Source organism: Etheostoma spectabile, chromosome 3 (assembly GCF_008692095.1).
Source record: "Etheostoma spectabile isolate EspeVRDwgs_2016 chromosome 3, UIUC_Espe_1.0, whole genome shotgun sequence".
Lineage (NCBI taxonomy): Eukaryota > Metazoa > Chordata > Actinopteri > Perciformes > Percidae > Etheostoma > Etheostoma spectabile.
In genome coordinates this window covers 34,495,154-34,519,787 of record NC_045735.1, presented here as the reverse complement: position 1 = coordinate 34,519,787, position 24,634 = coordinate 34,495,154, and the positions used below count along the sequence as shown (strand labels likewise).

The following is a 24,634-nucleotide window of genomic DNA, read 5'->3' as shown; positions in this document are numbered from 1 at the left end:
AAATGTATTTTTTTTTCACTTTTTTGCCACTTTTTAGCCGTTGAAAATAATATTACACAGTTGTGGGTGAAGAATTCACACACGTGTGAAATGTCAAAGTGTAGTCTTGAAACCTTTCAATTTTTTTTACAACGCATAAAATATATTCCCAGATCATAAAAGAGAGAATTGGTACTTGCAATTGTACTCACTTTGGTGGCGTAAGTGATTCACCAAAGGACACCCATAGTGCAGGTTTTCTGCGGTCCCAAAAAATTGGGCTTGTTCCCAAATTTCGTCGCCTTTTAAAACCCTTTTTAAATTTCATGGTCAGTGAGCCTTAATTTAAAAACACCATTTACTTAATTTCTTTCTTAAAAAAAAAAAAAAAGCAGAAATCATGAATTATTTCGGACTTAATATGAAGATGAGAGGATGCCGAAGGGGTCACAGGCCTGCCGTATGTCAAATGTTCAGGACAACGTTAAAAAACAATAAAACATTGTTTTTTTTTCTCTTCTAAATGCGGTAAAACCCCCAAACAACCCAAAAACCCCCAGTCTCTGAAACGGAAGCTCCCGTGTTTAGGGAGGTCTCGGTCCCTGGGAGCTGCTGGACGCGCTGAGCCCGAGAAGCAGCGGCTGGGTCGATTCATCGACCTGACCTTCACACGAGCTACTACACTCGCAGGTAAACCACACACACAAAAACCACACACACTACAAGGTAACACACACACCCACACACACCTGCAGGTAACAAAACACAAAACACACACCACCAACACATACAGGTAACACACACACACACACACACACACTACAGGTAAAAACACACCCAAACACAAGAGAACACATCTGCAGGTAACACACCCACACACACCACAAACACACACAGGTAAACACCACCCAACACACACACACACTACAGGTAAACACACACACACACACACACACAACCACAAAACACTCAGGTAAACACAACACCCACACACACACAACAGACACCACACTCTGCAGGTAACACACAAACAACACAACACACACCACAACAACATACAGGTAACAAACACCACACACAAACACACGACAGGTAACACACACACACACCACACACACACCTGCAAGGTACACACAACACAACACACACACCAGACACACACACACTACAGGTAAACAAACAACACAACACAACACCACTACAGGGAACACACACACACCAACACAATAAGGTATAACACACAAACACACACCAACACTACAGGTAACACACACACACACACACACACACACTTATTACATGGTTTATCAGGCATCTATGCAAGCCCAGTATTGCATGTACAAGGCTGACGCACGCACTCTAGTGTGTAGATGTGTGTGGCTAACCTCTTACCCTGTGCCAAGCACACGACACAGTGGTGTGTGATTGGTGTTCCATGTCTCACTGATGCTTCACATTGTCATTTGCACAGGTGATACAACACCAACATATGATAGACGCAGCTACATCTCGCAAGTACAAGACATTCTCATTTCGTAGTGAGGGGGCTGACTTCAGCTACACATCAAAGCTGAATATGATATTTTTGTTACACGCAGGTAACATCACACACACAACACACAAACACACACACACAACACTACAGGTAACACACACACACACGCTAGCACTACTCGATGCGGTTATACCTGTCCAGCACACACACGGCACAGATCTTGGGCTCGTATTCAGGTGTGCTGCGATCAGGTGGTACTGTTGTAGTGCCTGTCCATCTGGGTGTCTTTAGATCAGTATGTCCGTAGTGTCGCACGATCCTGCGCAGGTGCTTCACATTTCTCTGGTGTATTTTGTGGGCGTCATTCATCTCATCTTTTTTTACCCAGGTCTTACCGCTTCTTAGTCCAACACATTTGTTTTTTTTGACATATTGACATTTCATTACTATAGCATCTTGGTATAGGTTTTCAGCTGACTCGTAGTCGACTATCAGCACTCGATGACACATGCAAGCTATGTCATTGTGTATGATCGTGACGCCCTATAGTGCAGTATGCTGATGGGACAGCTCACATCTCTTTGAGCAGTCGATCACTACTGTGTGTACTGGACAGTGTGGTGAACTGTCACACATCAGTGAGCAGCAGATATCATTGCTAGCATGTGTGTGTGACACATCATGGCTATAAGTACGAGCTGATCATTAGCTTATGCACGTATGCTGTGTAGAGCGTGATGCACATGTCATCTCGAGCTGAGACTTTGTGACAGCTGTCCAGTGTGTGTCGTGTAGTCTCTTGACAGTGCATACGCCCTCATCACAGTCTTAGATGGCGAGCACTGTCTCCTATGAGTGATGTATTTGTGGGCGAGATCGTGATAACACAGCTGACTGGCACTGACAGATTTTACACATTACACATTACGTATCTATTACGATCACGTACGACGCAACTGTAGCAGCAGCTGTCGTACAGATGCTAGATACTCCGCACCTAATTCTCTTTTATCTGATTACTGTAGCGTGTGCGTGACACCTGTAACACTCTCACACACACATGCAGCATGCTACTTTGTGTATGTTGTTACATGTGTAGACAGCCTACGACAGATTACCCCGTCCCTTGTCGGTTGTGCGTTACTTTGTTCACAACCACACATTGAGAGGTTTAAACACAACAACACTTCACCACCTTTTACGATGTCTGTGTGTAGTGATCACATCTACTTGTGATCACACGATGTGCAGCTACAGGTGAATCTGCATCTACACCGCAGCTACAGCTATTAGCGATCGAGAGCGCTGGAAGGTTAACACACCGACGTGACTATGCGACACATGCAGCTGACTCTTCTAGATCACGACATTTGTGCGTATCGATGCTGACTATGGTGTACGTGCCCTCAGAGTACTCTTGACGTAGACAAGAATGCTAGTCAGCACATCGACATCTGTGCGGTGTACATGCACTTAGCGAATGACCTGGATCTACCAGAAGCGGATCTCTGATCGTTCTACAACACTACGGGTTAGTACGCAACATCAATACATGACAATATCAAATACCATATACACGTTAGCAGGTTAAAAAACTCACCCCACATCACACACACACCACACACCCACTAAGGTAATTCACTAGTCATGCACCTAGCCTTTGTCCATCGATCCACACCATTCTTATCCCCTACAAGGGTATTAACACTTCATACATTCTTCACCCCTATCCTATACCCCACACAAAGAACCACCGCCTCATACTTACTTTTTGAGGTCGTGCCGTTAAAGTTTGTTAAACTTAAACAGTATTTCACTGTTATACTTACAAATTCACCCCATTACCGTTGGCACATCTACTACCCAGGACTAACACCATCCATATGTACCACATAGATTTCTGACAGGTCCTACAACACACACCCAACCACCTTATCATTTCCTCCCCCCAGTGGAACATAACACTACCATGACACACACGCACAGGTCTACCCAGCGGCCTGCCAGGTACACAAGGACACACCACACACACTGGACAGGTGAGCAATCAAGACACACGAACGTATCACAGCCTGCGCCGATGTCAACTACAGTTTGGGTTAGGTCACGATGTTGTTGTTGTTCATGTTCACACCTCATCGTGTCATCATGTTGTTATTTCCGTATCGATTCTGTCCTCACGGTTGGCTCCATTTCATTCGATTTTCCGAGCTCGGACGTCATTTGTACTACCAGAATGTTCGCCGTCACATTCTGGGCCTTCTAGCGTTGTCACTTCCAGTGATTTTACCCTAAATCCCCCGATTCGGAGGTGTTGTCTCCTGGTGTGGGTCTAGTGTTGATCCTAGTGATGTTGTGTTGTAGTATAAGTCCTGCATGTGTGTTTGCATCAGTGTGATCGGCGGCGGATTAAGTTTCGTCAGTGTTCAGTGGGTCGTGCTAGATGTACTTTGTCGCTCGTTGTGATCTCATGATTTGTTGTCGCCCCCGTTGTTTGATCATTGTGTGTATGTGAGTTCGCGTTGTGTTATAGATGTGTATGCGCCGTATGATATGGTTCCGTTGCCACTGCGTGTTTAAGATTTGTGCCCCTGCGGTACCGATTGTGGGACTGCAGTTGTTGTGACCAGCAGTGTCCGAGGCATGAAGGCGCGAGTCGTACACTAGGCGCGACGGGCAAACATACATATGTCCAGCACCCCTGGTGTCCCCACACATCCCGTCCCCAGCAATCCTTCTGTTCCCACACATCTGTCCCCCTGTAGCATCATCCCGTCATCGTCCCAACATCTGCCCGCCCATCGTCCCGCACCTTTGTGTCTCCCCTCTGTCCCTCCCCCTTCTTCCTCCTTCCCTGTTCCCCCCCGCTCTTTCCCCCCTCTTCCCTGTTCCCTCTCCCGGCCTCCCTCTCTTTTTCCCCCCCCCCCCCTTTCTGTGTGTGGAAAGACGGGGTGGGCGGGGGGACATGTACATTTGGGCGCTTTGGGAAATTTGATTGTTATGGGACGGTGACTTACTGTGTGTGTTAGGACAGGGGATGTGTGGATTGTTTTTATTTTATGGGACAACATGTAGTGGCAACCCAACACGACGAGGGGCCACATGAAGCTAACATGAGGACAACATGAGGGACAACGTGAGAAGGACACATGAGGACAACAGGAGGACAAACGTGAGACAATCATGAGGACAACATGAAGACAAAAGAGATAACATGAGGCAACATGAAGACAACAGAGGACAACATGAAGACAAGCATGAAGAACCATCGAGGACAACGTGAAGACAAACATGAGACAAACATGAGAAGACAAATGAGACACATGAGGACACCGTGAAGCCGCATGAGGACACCGTGAAGAAAACTGGAGGACAACATGAGGACAACATGAGGACAACGGGAGGACAACGTGAAGACAAATGGAGGACAACATGAGGACAACATGAGGACAACGTGAGGGTTAAAACTAAATCGTTAGCTAACGGGGTTGCGGCTAGCTGGAACCGGTGCTTGAGCCCGATCCCAGTCCTGGTGTTGTGGTTCTGGTAGTGTGAGGACGGTCGAGGGGGCTGAAGCCGCTTGTGTTGTGGTGAAGGAACGTCCCAGACGCGCTGATGTTTGTGAAGCTCCTCACAAGCCGGACAGAAGGTTCCCCCGGAGCGACACCATCCTGAGATTCAAACGCCGCCGTAGCAGGTTCATCCGGGAGAACGCCGACAACGGAGACACGGGCGAGCAAGGCATATCACCGAATGATCCACACACACCAACAGACGCACAACGCACACACGCAAATAACGCAGAGGCCAGTCACCCACGACGCACCTACGGCACACACAATACACCCAGCGACAGTCACCCACCAGTATGCGCACATAGCACACACAAAACCACTCAGACAATCACACACACACACAACAAATACATCAGAGGGCAGACACACCACCAACCACACAAAATACACTCAGAGACAGTCACCACCCCCACACACACACAGAGGCACACAAATCCTCGGAAAAAACAGGACACACAACACATACACAAATACACTCAGAGACAGTCAAACACACACACACACCACAAATACATCAGCGACAGTCACCCCAACAGACGCACTACGCAACACAAATACACTCAGACAGTTCACACACACACACACAAATACACTCAGAGGACAGTAACACACAAACAATACACTCAGAGACAGACACACGCCACACACACAAAACATCCGAGACCAGTCACACCACACACACAGACGCCACAAAATAACATCGGGAAAAAAGCACACAAACATACACAATTACAGCAGAGACGTCACACACACACCACACAAAGACACTAGAGAACAGTCACACACCAGAGAAACCATACGCCACAAACAAATACAATCAGACAGTCACACACAGCGCACATACGCACAACACAATACAATCAGACAGTCAAACAAACACACACAACTAACTCAGAGACAGTCACACACAGACGCAATACGCACACAACAAATACACCCAGAGACAGGAACACACAGGACGCACTACGCACACACAAAATACACCAGAGACATCACACACAGACGCACATACAGCACACACAATACACCCAGAGCTGTCACACAAAGAAGCACATACGACACACAAATACACTCAGACAGCACACCACACCACCACAAATCCACTCAGACGACAGTCACACACAAACAAAACACTCAGAGACAGACACCCACACACACACACATACACTCAGACGCACACACGCACACACAGACGCCACAAATACACTCAGAGAAGACAGAAAAAAAAAATACACTCGGAAAAAGACACACAACCACACAAATACACGCAGAGAACAGGCACACGCACACACAGCAGGGATCATTAAAAGGAAGTCCACACACATGGTGCTGTCGCCTTATTTCTGACACCGTGGCGGCAGAAAATGTTGCCGTGGCGATACGGCACTAAAGCACAACACGGGGACCCAATGAATATCACTTCGTGCAAATTCTTGCCCTCAAATGTATATAGTGGTGATTTATCGTGGCATTAAACCCTTTTTTGAGCCCTGATGGACGTTTAACACAAAGTGTCAACAACTAAAACTGGAATACTGTGTCGTTCCCAGACGAGCTGAGCGGGTCCCTGCACCCACGGAGCTCAACCGCACGGCTACCGGATCTGCAGGTGTGTTGGGTACGCAAGCGAAACGGCATCACCACACACACTCCGAGTGGCTTAAGTGTGTTTTAAGGGCGACGGGTACACCGGAGAGCAGGTCCCCGTAGGATGGCGAAGAGTTGATGTGTTGTTGGTACAGTAGTCTCTGAAACACCAGGGGACCAAACACAGAATGATCTGGGTGAAGCCAAGACGTAGAGAAGAAGAAAACTGAAGTACAGGCAAGCAGGTGCCTGGCAACGCATCCACGTTTGAACACAGAGTAAATTTATCCTCATTAACGTGCTTCTGGGGCCGAAAGTTTGGGGCCCCACCCCCCCAGGTAAAGATGTGTATTAATGTGCAGAAAGAAGCCCAAGAAAGATGGGAAAATCTCCCAAAACGCATCAATGACAGATTACACATTTGTATAATATGGTCACAAACAAGTGACATTTTATTCATTTCATTTACACTTTAAACAAGACACAGAAAGCAAACAAAAGATGGTGTCTGCAAAGTTTGGGCAATGCAGAGGTAAGCCTTGTACCCCCCACCCACCCACCCCCCCGACACAGATTGTTAAGAACCTTGTAAACCCCCCCCACCTTGTAGCCGCCAAGAGCTGTAATCCTTGTTTGAGGATCTTCGCCCGTCGTAATATACAGAAGTCTTCCAGTTCTTGACGTTTCTGTCCCTTTAAAGGCTACCTAGATTTACATTAGGTTGAGGTCTGAGATTGTGAAGGACCATGGCAAAAATGCGTTCACGCCTCTTGATGTAATCCACGTGGATTGTTGAGGTGTGTTTAGGATCCATGTCAGTGTTGTAGAAGCATCCTCTCTGTTAATTCAGCTTCAGAAGAATCAGACGATGTTTGAGTCTGTGTATTTACATGAAGAAGCATCAGATGGATTGAGTCTGTGGTATGTACCGGAAGATTATACAGATGTTGAGTCTGTGGTCTGTTACCTGAAAGAATCATCCAGAATTTGAGTTCTGTGGTATGTACATGAAGAATAATCCAGATGTTGGAGTCTTTTGGTCTGTACATGAAGACTCATCCCAGATAGTTTGAGTCTGAGGGTCTGTTTCTGAAGAACATCCAGATGTTTGAGTCTGGGGTTGTCATGAAGGACTCATCCGATGGTTGAGGCTGGGGTCTGTACGTGAAGGACTCATACAGATGTTTGAGGCTATGGTCTTTACATGAAGAACTTCCGATGTTGACTACTTCTGTGGTTGTACAGAAGACTCTCCAGATGTTGGAGTCTGGGTTGTACATGAAGAATCATCCAGATGTTTGAGTCTGTGGTCTGTACATGAGGAATCATCAGATTGTTGAGTCTGTGGTCTGTACATGAAAGATCACACAGATGTTGAGTGCTGTGGTCTCTGTACATGAAGAATCACAGAGTTGGAGTTGGCGGTACATGGAGAAGCATCAGGTTGTTTGAGTCATGTGCGTCTTTGATATGAAGCATCATAACAGCTGTTGAGTCTCTGTGGTCTGTCCATGAAGAATCATCAGATGTTGAGTTCTGAGGTCTTTCATGAAGAATCATCACAGATGTTTGGTATGGGGTCTGTTCTGAAGACTCACGATGTTTGAGTCGGGTCGTACGTGAAGATCATCCAGTGTGGCGTCTCTGGTCTTTACATTGAAGAATCATCCAGTGTTGAAATCTCGTGGTCTGTACATGAAGACTCATCCAGATGTTTGAGTCTTGGTGTACGGAAGATCATCAGAATGTTGAGTCTGTGGTCTGTACATGAAGAATCATCGATGTTTGAGTCTGTGGTCTGTTACCGAAGGACTCTACAGCTGTTTGAGTTGGGCGGTCGTACATGAGAATCATCCAGATGTTTGAGTCGGGGGCTGAATACATGAAGAATCATCCAGATGCTTTGAGTCTTCTGGGGTTCTGTCCAGGAAGATCATCCAGATGTTTGAGTTGGGGTCTGTACATGAAGACTCACCACAGATGTTGGGTCTGTACAGGAAGAATCAAAATAGATGTGTGGAGTGGTACATGAAAAGTTCATACAGGATGTGGAGTCTGGGGTCTGTACATGAAGAATCCAGAGTTTGAGTCTGGGGTCGTACATGAGACATCCAGATGGTTGGAGTCTGTGGTCGTACATGAGACTCATACGCTGTTTGAGTTGGGGTTCTGTACATGAAGATCATCCAGATGTTTGGCTGGGGGTCTGCTACATGAAGAATCATCCAGATGTTTGAGTATGGGGTTCTGTAATGAAGGACTCACAGGATGTTGGAGTATGTCGGGAAGACCCTCCAGATGTTTGGAGTCTTGGCTTTACTGAAGAATCATCCAGATGTTTGACTCTCTGTGGTCCTGTACGTGAAGACTATCCAGATGTGTGAGGCTTGGTCTTTACTGAAGATCATACAGATGTTGACTCTCTGTGGTCTGTACATGAAGATACAGATGTTTGAGTCTAGTGGTTGTACATTGAAGGACTTATACAGAGGGTTGAGTCGGGGTCTGTTCATGAAGACTCACCAGATGTTTGAGTCTGGGGTCGTACGTGAAGACTCATCCAGATGTGTTGAGTCTCTGGTCTTACATGAAAGAATAATCAGGTGGTTGATATCTGCTGGTCTGTACATGAAGGACTCATCCGATGTTGAGTCTGTGGTCATATGTACAGAAGAATTCATCCAGTGTTTGCGTCTTGTGGGTCTCTGATACATGCAGAATCATCAGATGTTGCGTCTGTGGTCTGGTACATGAAGACTCATACAGAGTTGAGTCCGGGGTTGTACAGAAGAAATCATCAAGATTTTGAGTCTTGTGGCTGGAATGAAGAAGCATAACAGATGTTGAGTCTGGGGTATGTACATGAAGAATCATCCAGGATGTTTGAGTCTGGGGTCTGTACATGAAGAATCATCAGATGTTTGAGTCTGTGGTCTGACATGAAGGGACTATCCAGATGTTTGCGTCTGGGGTAGTACATGAAGACTCATCCAGAGGTTTGAAGTCTGGGGTCTGTACCTGAAGACTCATCCAGATGTTGAGTGGGGTTCTGTTAACAATGAGACTCACACAGAATGTTGGAGTCTGTAATGAAGACTCTACAGATGTGGGGAGTAGGGGGTTATGTACAAGAAGAATCATCAGATGGTTTTGAGTCTGTGGTCTGACATGAGGACTCATCCAGCTGTTTGAGTCTGTGGTTGTACATGAAGACTCACAGAGGTTTGAGTCTGGGTCTGTACAGAGAATAATCCAGATGTTTGAGATGGTGTTATGTACCCCCCCATGAAGAATCACAGAGGTTTGAGTCTGGGTTATGTACATGAGAATCATCCAGATGTTTGGTCTGGGGTCTGTAAATGAAGACTCATAAAGATGTTTGAGTACTGGGGTCTGTACATGAAGACTATCCAGGATGTTGATCTGGGGTCTGTACAGGAAGAATATCAGACTGTTGAGTTGGGGGTAGTAAAGGAAGACTAACACAGATGTTGGTCTGGACATGGGGGGGTTTTTTTTTGGGAAGAATCATCCAGATGTTTGGAGTTTTCTGGGTCTGTACATTGAAGACTCATCCAGATGTCTTGAGTGGTGGTCTGTACATGAGACTCATCCAGCATGTTTGGAGTCTGTGGTTGTACATGAGATCATCAAGATGTTTGAGTTCGGGCGGTCTGTACAGAAGAATCATCCAGATGTTTGAGTCTGGGGTCTGTACATGAAGAATAATGCAGATGTTTAGTCTTGTGGTTGTACATGAAGAAATCATCAGATGTTGAAGTCTGGGGGTCTGACATGAGACTCATCCCGATGTTGAGTTGGGGTCGTACATGAAGACTCATCAGCTGTTATGCAGGTTGGGGTCTGTCCATGAAGACTCATACAGATGGTTGAGTCTGGGGTTGTCAGAAGAAGCATCCAGAGTTTGAGTCTGGGGTCTGTACATGAAGAACTCATCAGATGTTGAGTGGGGTATGTACATGAAGACCACAAAGAATGTTGGAGCTGTACATGAGAATCATACGATGTTTGAGTCCTGGGGTCTGTAACATGAAGAATCATCAGATGTTTGAGTTGTGGTCTGGACAGAGAATACTCCAGATGTTTGAGTCTTGTGGTCTGTCCTGAAGAATCATCCAGAGTTTGAGTATGAGTTCTGTTCGAAGAAATCATCCAGATGTTTGAGTCGGGGTTGTACGTGAAGATCATCCAGATGTTGTGTGGTCACACTGAAGTATCGGAGGCGAGTGGATGGGATGGATCCTAAAGAAGCGGAGTGTGAGTGCGGATCTTCTTCTTCTTTCTTCTTCCTTATTGAACGTGTGTTGGGCTCATTTCAGAACAAAGTGAAAACATCTGGGATCTGGTTTTTTGTCAGTGTTCAACGCGTCGCGGGGCCACGCGGGGGCGGTGGAGAGGCAGAACTATCTGCGAGACCTTGCCAACGGGGGCCCAAAGAGGAGGTGAACACATCTACTTACATGTTGTGTTGAGTCTATGGACCATGGGGTTATGTCTGTCCGAATCATTGAGGGAACTTTTGTATTTTAACCCTTTCTTTCGACATTAATACGGACTTGAATTAGGCTGTTATTATTTTACATAAATCTTTTTCGCCAAATTTTTAGACCTTTAAAAAAAAGCTATCTATAACGTTAATGAATTTTTGACATTACTACACTATGACTTTTTACGGACTTTTTTTTTTTCAATTATTTAGATTGTTTCGATAAGTTACTAATATACTATGATGTTTTTGACTTTCAAAATTTACTATACTTGACTTTATTATTATAAATAATTAGAACAGCTGGAACCGTCCGGTAAGTTTGGAAAAAGACATCACTTTTACGGTAAGTGCGCGTCTTTTAAAACCAGGAGAAAATAATATATATATATAATATATAGATATATATATAATATATAGATATATCTAATATATATGTGCATAGACGGTATCGAACTCTAAGACGATATCAAGTCTAACCGATATTGAGACTACACTGCCCTCTCTCTTTTTTTTGGGTTGATATTGCCCAGCCATAGTTGTTTATTGGTCGTCCCTTTGTGAGTGTTTTCACCGTACGTTGGGGATGGAGGAAGTCGGAGCAGGAGCCTAATGAGGAGGCCTCGCCGCCAGCGGCCCGGCCAAACGCCCCCGTCGGACACCGCCGGCGGGGGGGGGGACGGAAGAGCGGCCCGCTCCAAAGCCGACGGCGCGAAGGTGACAAGGTAGGGCGAGAAAGGAAGCGGCCCCCAGTGCGTCGGTGTTTCTGCCCTTTGTGATGTCGTTTCGGGGGGTTATCTTCAAATAAATGGTGATCATAAAGCTGAGCTCAAAGGTTTAAGTCGAGTACACCTGAAAACGTCATAAAAACTATGGAAATGGGGTAATTAATAAAATAAAAAAAAAAATTTAAAAGCCAAATTGACATCCCTCAGTCTCGTCCGTTTCGGTATTGGGTCTCCGGGGGGCAGGCAGCTCGAGCAGGGGACCCCAAACTTCCCTTTCCCGAGCAATCAAATCTTAGCTATGACTCTGCGGCGGCCGAGGCCGTTCCCAGGGCCAGTTCGAGCTATAATCCGCCACCTAGTCCTGGGTCTTCCACGGGGCCTAGTAGGTCCAGACCGCTCTATAATTTACGGTAGAGCAGGTCTAGACTCTCTATAATGTAAGGATGGAAAGCAGGTTCTAGACATTCTCTATATTACAGAGGAGCAGGTCTAGACCTCTCTATAAGTAACAGATTGGGAGCAGGTCTAGACCAACTCTATAATTGACAGATAGAGCAGGTCTAGACCACTCTATATTTACAGATAGAGCAGGGTTATAGGGAACGCGCTATTAATGTACAGGTAGAGGGTTCTACACCACTCCTATAAGTACAGATCGAAGCAGGTCTAGACGCTCTATAATTTACAGATAGCGAGGTCTAGACCACTCTATACATTTACGATAGAGCAGTCTACACCACTCCTATAATCCACAGCTAGAGCAGGTATAGCCCCACTTCTATAATTTACAGCTAGAGAGGTCTAGACCAATCTATAATTACAGATAGGCAGGTCTGACGCTTCTATAATTACCGGTTAGAGCAGGTCTAGACCATCTATAATTACAGATAGAGCAGGTCTCGACCACTTATTAATTTTACGAAGAGCAGGTCTAGACACTCCTAATTTACAGATATAGAGCAGTTAGACCGGCTCTATAATTACCGATAGAGAAGGTCTAGACGATCTATACTTTACAGATAGAGCAGGGTCTAGGAACCGACTCTATAATTTACAGATAGAGCACGGTCTAGACCGACTCATAATTTACAGATAGAGAGGGCTAGACCGAACTCTTATAATTTACAGATAGAGAAGGTCAGACCGCCTCTATAATTACAGATACCTTGAGTTTTTTCCTACTCGAGCCTCTTGTCGGATTAAAATTGAGTTTAAGATTGGCGCCTATAACTTATTTCTTAAAGTTTTTGTTTACTATGACAACCCGGGGTCTAAATCGGGTCGGATCTCCTTCAGCAGGTCGTGTTCTCGAGAGGAAAAAAAAATCAGCGCCCGCACACAACCCCACGCCATATAACGGGCGGCCGCGGCATTCTTCCCAGTCCGCCGGTTAATGCTCCCATGGGGGGGCAGGCGGCGGGTGCATCTCAGCCCGTACCGGTGGACGGCCCCCTCATGCGGACAGCGAGGGAGGAGACAGCCCGCTCAGACGAGGCCAGACTGTCTTCCAGGGGAGGAGCGGGATCCAGTATCGGTCCCGACCCAGACAGGATCCAAGATACTCTGTCCCGCCCAGCGGACGGATCCGGTAAGGAACCCACCGGAACACGAGAGGTGGCCGCCTCCCGTCTGCCAGAGGACAGAAGGAGAAGATCCTGGCCCCCTCCGTCACTCCCACGTTATCGGCACGCTGGGCCAGCGCGTCTACAACGGACACGGGAAGGCGAGAGCAGGATGGGCCGGTCCCAGATCGAGACCCCCACGAAACTCCGCGCAAAAGCCACAGCACAGAGTCGACCCGTTCGCCGACTACTTAGAGTTTTGTTATGAGTTCACGCTTCATCAGGACTTCTTTATGGGACATTTCGGGGACATCTGAATTTAATTACCACTGCTGGCTATTCACCATGCTTAAAGCGACGAACAGGGTTTTCCCCCAAATCCAAGTTTAGGTTCTAGGGTGTCTCGAGTTGAATTCGAGCGCAAAAAAAAGCTCGAATTTAGCGTTTCATTTGGAATCAAAAGCAGGATCGGTGATTTCCCCCGGGTGTATTTTTCATATATTGCCCTACTGACACCCGTTGGAGGAAAAAAACGAAAAAAAACAAACACACCAGGCGTAGCTTACAGCGTGGTAGGCATATGGTACAGACAGGGTGGTAACTAGCGTTAGCTTATGGGTAGACATAGTGATTGGGGGTATACAGCCAGATATCTAAAAGCCTGAGATTAAAACCGGAAGCTGAGATCCGCTGTGGCGCTTGGTTTACAGCTTCGTCTGACTTCTTCATCGAGGGGAAAATTTGAGTTTAAATGTCAGGTGGGATAAGTCGAAGTGTTGAAGAAGGGTTTTTTTTTCAGTCTAAGGCTCATGTTATACGGCTTTGTCACGATTTGGGATCACAAAAATCCGCAAATCGATTCCATTTTTGTCGATCAAAATCAGAAGCCAGGATTGGCGATTACCTAATTACCTAGGGGTTTCTTCGCCTCTCCACACCCACAACTACTTCGAGCATATGTGAGCTGGTAGCCCCATGCAGTAAAGACACATGGTAACTTTAGCTTGGCGGGAGCCTGCAGCTAAAGACACATGGTTAACTTTAGCTTGGCTGTAGCCTGCAGCTAAAGACACATGGTTAACGTTAAGATTGGCGGTAGACTGCAGACTAAAGTACATGGTAACGTTAGCTTGGCGGTTTAGCCTGCAATCTCTAAAGTCACATGGTTAACTTTTAGCTGGCGGTAGCCTGCAGCTAAAGTCAAAGGTACGGTAGCTTGGCGGTAGCCTGCAGGCTAAGTAAATGGTAACTTTTAGCTTGGCGGTAGCCTGCAGCTAAAGTCACATGGTAACTTTAGATTGGCGGTAGCGCAGTAAAGACACATGGTAGGTTCGCTTAGGCGGTAGCCTGCAAGCTAAAGACCAAATGTAACGTTAGTGCTTGGGGATAGATCCAAGCGGGGTCCCGACGGGCCTCAGGGTGTGTTCATGTGAACCTTGTAAAACTATGGGCTGCTGCAATCACGCGCAACTTGACAAACGTGAGAACGTTGTAATAGACACTTATGCCTTCTAGTGTTCTTTTGTTTTTCTTGTGCAATTTTAGCCCAAAAAAAAGTTTTAAATGAGAATTGAATGGCCGGACCCCCCGGCAAACGGGTTTACATGTTTTTATATTGAAAAGAGTTTTTAGTTGTTGGAGTTGTGAGCCAGTCCAGAAAGCCGATCTTATTGTTAGTACTGGTTAAATTAAGGGATCGGTGTCAGCACAAATTCTCTTTTCTTTGCTGGCTATGGTGGTTTACTTTCCTCGGCGGCGGGTGTTGCCAGCGTTGTTTGTAAGACAGCGTTCTATAATTACGAAGGAGGTCTAAGACATGGTCTATTATATACAGGATTAGAGCAGGTCTAGACCACTCTATAATATAAAGCTAGAGCAGTCTAGAACTCTATAATGTACAGAAGAGCAGGTCTAGACACTCTATAATTTACAGATAGAGCAGGTATAGACCACTTCTATAAGTACAGATAGAGCACGGGGTCTAGATGCTATCTATATCACGATAGAGCAGGTCGAGACCTTCCCACCGCTTATAAGTTGAGCAGATAGAGCAGGTCTAGACCGCTCTATAATTTACAGATAGAAGCAGGTCTAGACTGCTCTATAATTCCACAGAAGAGCGGTCAGACTGGTCTATTATTACAGATCGAGCAGGTATAGACCACTCTATAATCTACAGATAGAGCAGGTCTAGACTGCTTATAATGTACAGATAGAAGCAGGTCTAGACCGCTCCTATAATTTACAGATAGAGAGGTCTAGACGTCTATATTTACAGATAGAGCAGGGTCTAGGACGCTCTATAATTTACAGATAGAGCAGGTCAAACGCTCTATATGTACAGCTAGAGCAGGTCTAACCGTCTATAATTTACAGCTAGAGCAGGTAGAGATCCGCTCTATAATGACAGATACGAGCAGTCTAGACCCGCTCTCAATACAGATGGAGGCAGGTCTAGACCGCTCATGATTTACAGATGGAGCGGCGTCTAGACCGCTCATAATTTACGATGGAGCAGAGGTCCTAGAACGCCTATAATTACAGTAAGAGCAGGTCGAGACGCGTCTATAATATACAGATAGAGCAGGTTAGACTGGTCTATTATCTACAGTAGGCAGGTTAGAACGCTCTATAATATACAGATTAGAGAGGTTCAGTGATGCGGCTATAATATACAGATAGAGCAGGGTGAGAAACTAGTAATCTCTGCTCTATCTGTAGATAATAGACCAGGTCTAGACCTGCTCTATCTGTAGATTATAGACCAGGTCTAGACCTGCTCTATCTGTAGATTATAGAGCGGTCTAGACCTGCTCCATCTGTAAATTATAGAGCGGTCTAGACATGCTTCCATCTGTAAATTATTAGAGCGGGCTGACTGGCTTATCTGTAAATGCATGAGCGGTATAGACCTGCCTCATCTGTAATTGAGAGCGGTCTAGATGCTCTATCTGTCAAATATAGAGCGGATTTGACCTGCTCATACTGTAAATTATAAGGTTGACTGCTCTAGCGTCAATAACGTGACCTGCTCTATCTTAAATTTAGAGGTCCTAGATGCTTCGAAATAGGTCTAGACCTCTCTATCTGTAAATTATAGGAGCGGTCTAGCCTGCTCTATCGTAATTCATAGAGCAGCTAGACGGCTCATCTGTAGATAAGAGTGGGTTGATACATGCTCGATCTGTAATAATAGACCAGGTCTGGGAATTTAGACACTAGACCTGCTCTATCTGTAATTATAGAGCGTCCTAGACCTGCTCTATCTGACTCAACTATGCGCTGGAGGTCTCGACTCGCTCTAAGCTCGTGAAAATAAGCTCTAGACACCCTGCATCTATCTGTAACTTATAGAGCAGTGGTCTAACCGTGCTCTATCTGTAAATTATAGAGTGTCTAGACCTGCTCTATCTGTCAATTATAGAGTGGTCTAGACCTGCTCTAGCTGTTATATTATAGAGTGGTCTAGACCGCATCGAGATTGTTGCTCTAGACTGCTCTCTGTATATAATAGACCAGTGTCTTAGAACTCTCCTATCTGTAGATTATAGAGACGCTGTCTTAACAACGCTGCAACACCCGCACGCCGAGGAGAAATAAACACACCAGAGCTCAGCAAAGAAAAGATAATTTGTGCTGAAACCGATCCATTAATTTAAGCCAATACTAACAATAAGATCGGCTCTGGACTGGCTCTACAACTCCAACAACTAAAAACTCTTTCAATATAAAAACATGTAAACCCGTTCCGGGGGTCACGGCCATTCAATTCTCAATTTAAAACATTTTTGGGCTAAAATGCCACAAGAAAAACAAAAGACACTAGAAGGCAGAAGGGTATATTACAACAGCTTCTCAGCGTTTGTAAGTTGCGAGTGATTGCACCATTAGTTTAACAAGGTGCACATGAACACACCATGGAGGCCCGTCGGAGGACCCCGGCTTGATCTACCGCCAAGCTAACGTTACCATGTGTCTTTAGCTGCAGGCTACCGCCAAGCTAACGTTACCATGTGTCTTTAGCTGCAGGCTACCGCCAAGCTAAAGTTACCATGTGACTTTAGCTGCAGGCTACCGCCAAGCTAAAGTTACCATGTGACTTTAGCTGCAGGCTACCGCCAAGCTAACGTTACCATGTGACTTTAGCTGCAGGCTACCGCCAAGCTAAAGTTACCATGTGACTTTAGCTGCAGGCTACCGCCAAGCTAAAGTTACCATGTGACTTTAGCTGCAGGCTACCGCCAAGCTAACGTTACCATGTGTCTTTAGCTGCAGGCTACCGCCAAGCTAAAGTTACCATGTGTCTTTAGCTGCAGGCTACCGCCAAGCTAAAGTTACCATGTGTCTTTAGCTGCATGCTACCAGCTACATGCGCAAGTAGTTGGGTGTGGAGAGAGAAGAAAACACTAGGGTAATTAGGGTAATCGCCAATCCTGCTTCTGATTTTGATCGACAAAATGGAAATAGATTTGCGATTTGGATCCAAATCGTGACAGCCGTAGAACATGAGCCTTAACTGGAAAAAAAACCCTTCTTCAAACACGTCGACTGATCCCAGCAGGACAATTTAACTCAGAATTTCCCATCGATGAGAGAAGTCAGACGAAGCTGTAAACCAAGCGTCACACAGCGGATCTCAGCTTCCGGTGTATCTCAGGCTTTTAAGATATCTGGCTGTAATACCAATCACTATGTCTACCCATAAGCTAACGCTAGTTACCCTGTCTGTAGCCATATGCTACCAGCCGGTAAGCTACGCTGGGTGTGTGTGTTTTCCTTCAAACGGGTGTGAAGTAGGCAAATATAGAGAAAAATACACCCGGGGGGAAATCACCGATCCTGCTTTTGAATTCAAAATGAAAAGCTAATTCTGAGCTTTTTTCGCTATAAATGTCAAATCGAGACACCCCTAGAACCTAAACTTGGATTTGAAAACCCTTTTCGTCTCTTTAAGCATGTAGAATAATCACAGCAGGGTAATTTAATTCAGAATGTCCCATAAATGTCCCATAAAGAAGTCTGATGAAGCTGTGAACTCATAACAAAACGCTAGTAGTCGTCGAACGGGTCGACTCTGTGTCTGTGGCTTTGCGTGGAGGAGGGGGGTCTCGATCTGGGACCGGCCCAGTCCTGCTCTCGCCTGTCGTGGCCGTTGGACTCGCTGGCCCAGCGTGCCGAGTAACGGGGGAGGGACGGAGGGGGACCAGGATCTCTCCGTCTGTCCTCTGGCAGACGGGACGGCGGCCACCTCTCGTGTTCCGGTGGGGGGTACCTGGATCCTGTCTGGGGCGGGGACAGATATCTGGATCCTGTCTGGGTCGGGGACAGATATCTGGATCCCGTCTCCTCCCCTGGAAGACATCTGGACTCGTCTGAGCGAGGCGGTCTCCTCCACTCGCTGTCGGCATGAGGGGCCGTCCACCGGTACGGGCTGAGATGCACCGCCGGCGCCCCCCATGGAGCCATTAACGGCGGACTGGGAAGAAGGCCGCGGCCCCCGTTAGGATGGTGGTTGTGGTGCGGGCGCTGGATTGTTTCCCTCGGAGAGAAAGACCTGCTGAAGGAGAGACAGACCCAGATGTTAGACCCACGGTTGTCATAGTAAACAAAAAATTAAGATAAGTATAGGCGACAATCTTAAACTCAATTTTTAGCCGCCAAGAGGCTGAGTAGGGGAAAAACTAAATGTATCTGTAAATTATAGAGTCGGTCTAGACCTGCTCTATCTGTAAATTATAGAGTCGGTCTAGACCTGCTCTATCTGGAATGATAGAGTCTCGTCCCTCGACCTGCTCTATCTGAAATTATAGAGTCTGTCAGACCTGCCTATTCTGTAATTATAGAGTGGTCTTAGACCTGCTCCTAATCTTTAACATTATAGAGGGTCTAGACCTGCTCTATCTGTAAATTATAAGTGGTCTAGACCTGCTCTATCTGTATTATAATGGTCAGACCTGCTCTATCTGTAATATAGAGCGTTCTAGACCTGCTCTATCTGTAAATGATAGATTGGTCTAGACCCTCTACGTAATATGAGAGTGGTCCAGACCTCTCTATCTGTGGATTATAGAGTGGTGTAGACCTGCTCTATCTGAAATATATATAGTGGTCTAGACCTGCTCTATCTGTAAATTATAGAGCGGTCTAGACCGCTCTATCTCTGAAATTATAGAGTGGTGTAACCTGCTCTATCTGTCAAATTATATAGCGTGTCTAGACCTGCTCTATCTGTAAATTATAGAGTGGTCTAGACCTGCTCCATCTGTAAATTATAGAGAGGTCTAGACCTGCTCCATCTGTAAATTATAGAGAGGTCTAGACCTGCTCCATCTGTAAATTATAGAGAGGTCTAGACCTGCTCTACCTGTAAATTATAGAGCGGTCTGGACCTACTAGGCCTCGGGGAAGACCCAGGACTAGGTGGAGGGATTATAGCTCGAACCTGGCCTGGGAACGCCTCGGGACCCCATAGTCAGAGCTAAGAGTTGATGTGGCTCGGGAAAGGGAAGTTTGGGGTCCCCTGCTCGAGCTGCTGCCCCCGAGACCCAATACCGGATAAGCGGACGAAGAATGAGGGATGTCCAATTTGGCTTTTAAATTTTTTTTTTTTATTAATTACCCAATTTCAATAGTTAGTTATGACGTTTTCAGGTGTACTGACTTAACCTTTGAGCTCAGCTTTATGGATACGCAGTATTTGAAGATACCCCCAAGAAACGACATCACAATAGGCAGAAACACCGACGCACTGGGCCGCTTCTCGTCCCTACCTTCGGCGCCGGGAGGCTTTGGAGCGCGGCCGCCTCTCGTCCCGGCCGTCGGGGTCCGACGGGGCGTGGCTCGGCCGCTGGGCGGCGAGGCCTCTCATTGGCTCCTGCTCCGACTCCTCCATCCCCACGTTACTGTTGAAAACACATCACAAAGGGACGGACCAATAAACAACTAGGGCTGGGCAATATACCGACATTATCTCAATATCGTGATATGAGACTTGATATCGTCTTAGAGTTCGGATACCGGGATATGACATATATATATATATATATATATATATATATATATGTATTTTCCTGGTTTTAAACGCTGCATTACAGTAAAGTGATGTCATTTTCCAAACTTACCGGACTGTTCCAGCTGTTCTATTATTTATAATATATAAAAAGTCATAGTATAGTATGTTGAAAAGTCAAAAAACATCATAGTATATTAGTATACTATATCGAAAAAATATAAATATATTAAAAAGTCGTAAAAAGTCATAGTGTAGTATGTCAAAAAAAATTCATTAAAAGTTATAGTATAGCATTTTTTTAAAAAGTCATAAAAATTTATGGCGGAAAAAGATTTATGTAAAAGAATAAAATCATAATTCATAGTCTAGTATGTCGAAAGAAGGTTGAAAAATACAAAAGTTACTCCATGAGTAGGACAGACCATAACCATGGTCCATAGACTAAACACAACACTGGAAGTAGATGTGTTCACCTCCTCTTTGGCCCCCGTTGCAGGTCCTCCAGATAGTTCTGCCTCTCCACCGCGTGGCCCCGCGACGCGTTGAACACTGACAACAAAACCAGATCCCAGATGTTTCACTTTGGTTCTGAAATGAGCCCAACACACGTTAAATAAGGAAGAGGAAGAAGAAGAAGATCAGCACTCACACTCAACGGCTTCTTTAGGATCCATCCCATCCACATCGATCAGATACCTGCAGGTGTGACACACACAAACATCTGGGATGAGTCTTCATGTACAGACCCCAGACTCAAACATCTGGATGAGTCTTCATGAACAGACCTCAGACTCAAACATCTGGATGATGTCTTCATGTACAGACCCCAGAGACTCAAACATCTGGATGATTCTTCATGTACAGACCACAGACTCAAACATCTGGATGATTCTTCATGTACAGACCCCAGACTCAAACATCTGTATGATTTTTTAGTTACAGACTTCATGTACAGACTCCAACATCTGTGTGAGTCTTCATGACAGACCACGACTCAACATCTGGATGATCTTCAGTCGACCCCAGACTCAAAACATCTGGATGATTCTTCATGTACAGACCCCAGACTCAAACATCTGGATGAGTCTTCATGTACAGACCCCAGACTCAAACATCTGGATGATTCTTCATGTACAGACCCCAGACTCAACCATCTGGATGATTCTTCATGTACAGACCCCAGACTCAAACATCTGTATGATTCTTCATGTACAGACCACAGACTCAAACATCTGGATGATTCTCATGTACAGACCCCAGACTCAAACATCTGGATGAGTCTTCATGTACAGACCCGAGACTCAAACATCTGGATGAGTCTTCATGTACAGACCAGACTCAAACATCTGGAAGTCTTCATGTACAGACCCCAGACTCAAACATCTGGATGATTCTTCATGTACAGACCCCAGACTCAAACATCTGTATGAGTCTTCATGTACAGACCAACCATCTGTATGAGTCTTCATGTACAGACCCCAGACTCAAACATCTGGATGAGTCTTCATGTACAGACCCCAGACTCAAACATCTGGATTAGTCTTCATGTACAGACCCCAGACTCAAACATCTGATGATCTTCAGTGTAACAGACCCCAACTCAAACTCTGGATGATCTTCATGTACAACCCAGACTCAAACACTTGGATGATTCTTCATGTACAACCCCAGACTCAAACATCTGGATGATTCTCATGACAGACCGAAACTCTGGATAGTCTTCATGTACAACCACAGACTCAAACATCTGGATGAGTCTTCATGACAGACCACAGACTCAAACATCTGGAGATTCTTCTGTTACAGACCCAGACCAAATCTGTAAGTCTTCATGTACAGACTCCACTCGTGTGATCTTCATGTACAACCCCAGACTCAACATCTGGATGAGTCTTACATGTACAGACCCCAGAACTCACACATCTGGATGGTCTTCATGTACAGACCCCAGACTCAAACATCTGGATGAGTCTTCATGTACACCCACAGCACTAAACATCCTGGAATGATTCTTCTGTACACGACCCCAGACTCAAACATCGGATGATTCTTCATGTACAGACCCCAGACTCAACATCGTATGAGTCTTCATGTACAGACACACAAGACTCAAACATCTGGGATGATTCTTCATGTACGACCCAGACTCAAACATCTGTACTGAGTCTTCATGTACAGACCCACAGAACATCAAACATCTGGATGTCTTCATGTCACAGACCCAGACTCAACATCTGTATGATTCCTTCATGATCAGGACCACAGACGCAAACATCTGGATGAGTCTTCATGTACAGACCACAGCGAGTCAACACATCTGGATGATTCTTCATGGTAACAGAACCTAGACTCAAACATCTGAGATGATTCTTCACGTTAACAGACCCCAGAACTCAACATCTGTATGAGTCTTCATGACACAAGGGATCCCCAGACTCAACCTGTAGCTCTTCATGTACAGACCACGACTCAAACATTGGATGAGTTCTCTGTACGACCACAGAGAGTCAAACTTGGATGATTCTTCATGTAAAGACCAGAGACTCAAACTCTGGATGAGTCTTCAACGTACAGACCACAGAGAGTCAAACATCTGGTGATTCTTCATGTAAAGACCAGAAGACTCAAACTCTGGATAGAGTTCTTCACGTACAGACTCCCCAACATCCGGTGTCGTCTCATGTACAGACCCCAGACTCAACATCGGATGATTCTTCATGCAGACCCCAGACACAACATCTGGATGACTTCATGTACAGACCCCAGACTCAAACATCTGTATGAGTCTTCATGTAAGGACCACCAACTCAACCTCGGGATGAGTCTTCATGTAACAACCACAGACTCAAACCATCTGGGATGATTCTTCATGTACGACCCCAGACTCAACACTCTATGTACTGAGGTCTTCATGTACGACTCCAACATCTGTGGAGTCTTCATGTAACAGACCTCCACCATCTGTGTGATTCTTCATTACAACAGAACCCCATACTCAAGACATCTGGATGATTCTTCATGTAGACCCCAGACTCAAACACTCTGGTGATTCTTCAGTACCCCAGACTCAAACATCTGGATGATCTTCTGTCCAGACCCCAGACTCAACAGCGTTATGAGTCTTCATGTACAACCACAGACTCAAACTCTGGATGATTCTTCATGTACAACCACAGACTCAAACCTGGATGATCTTATTCAGACCACAGACTCAACATCTGGATGAGTCTTCATGTACAGACCACAGAGAGTCAAACATCTGGATGATTCTTCATGTAAAGACCAGAGACTCAAACATCTGGATGAGTCTTCACGTACAGACCCCAGACTCAAACATCTGGATGAGTCTTCATGAACAGACCCCAGACTCAAACATCTGGATGATTCTTCATGAACAGACCTCAGACTCAAACATCTGGATGATTCTTCATGTACAGACCACAGAGACTCAAACATCTGTATGATTCTTCTATAAAGACCACAGACTCAAACATCTGGATGATTCTCCATGTACAGACCAGACTCAAACATCTGGATGATTCTTCATTACAGACCAACAGACTCAAACATCTGTGTGAGTTCTTCATGTAGCAGACACAGACCAAACATCTGGATGATCCCATGTACAGACCACGCTCAACACAAATCTGTATGATTCTCATGGAACAGACCCACCGAACTCACTCTGGATGATCTTCATGTACAGACCACAGAGAGTCAAACAATCTGGAAGATTCTTCATGTAAAACACAGAGCTCACACTGGCGAGTCTTCACAGACCCCAACTCAAACCTGGATAGTCTTCATGAACAGACCCCAGACTCAAACCACTGGATGATTTTCTTCATGAACGCCCCATGACATCAAACATGCGGGATGATTCTTCATGTACAGACCACAGAGACTCAACATCTGGATGATTCTTCATGTATCAGATCCACAGACTCAAACTTCTGGACGATTCTTCATGTACAGACCACAGACTCAAACATCTTATGATTCTCATGTATGACCACGCACTCAAAACATCTGTATGATTCTTCATGTACAGACCACAGACTCAAACATCTGTATGATTCTTCTGAAGCTGAAGTTAAAGAGAGGATGGCTTCTACACACTGACAATGATCCTAAACACACCTCAACATCCACGGTGGATTACATCAAGAGGCGTGAACTGCAGGTTTTG

General features: G+C 45.5%; 1 protein-coding gene across 2 annotated transcripts in view; it reads right to left on the bottom strand.

Annotated features, from left to right (window-relative positions):
- Nucleotides 1-16,956: 16,956 nt before the first annotated feature.
- Nucleotides 16,957-24,634, bottom strand: part of dusp11 (dual specificity phosphatase 11 (RNA/RNP complex 1-interacting)) — a 21,046-nt gene continuing 13,368 nt past the window's right edge. Inside the window, exons 6-9 of one of the 2 annotated variants that reach the window (XM_032510735.1) lie at nucleotides 21,095-21,141; nucleotides 20,919-20,994; nucleotides 20,204-20,335; nucleotides 16,957-18,990 (exon numbers count right to left, since the gene is read on the bottom strand). In XM_032510735.1, the coding sequence (XP_032366626.1) occupies nucleotides 18,483-18,990; nucleotides 20,204-20,335; nucleotides 20,919-20,994; nucleotides 21,095-21,141 (763 nt within the window). In that variant the 3' untranslated portion in view covers nucleotides 16,957-18,482. The remainder of the gene's footprint in view (nucleotides 18,991-20,203; nucleotides 20,336-20,918; nucleotides 20,995-21,094; nucleotides 21,142-24,634) is intronic. The other variant, XM_032510741.1, reaches the window with a different exon arrangement.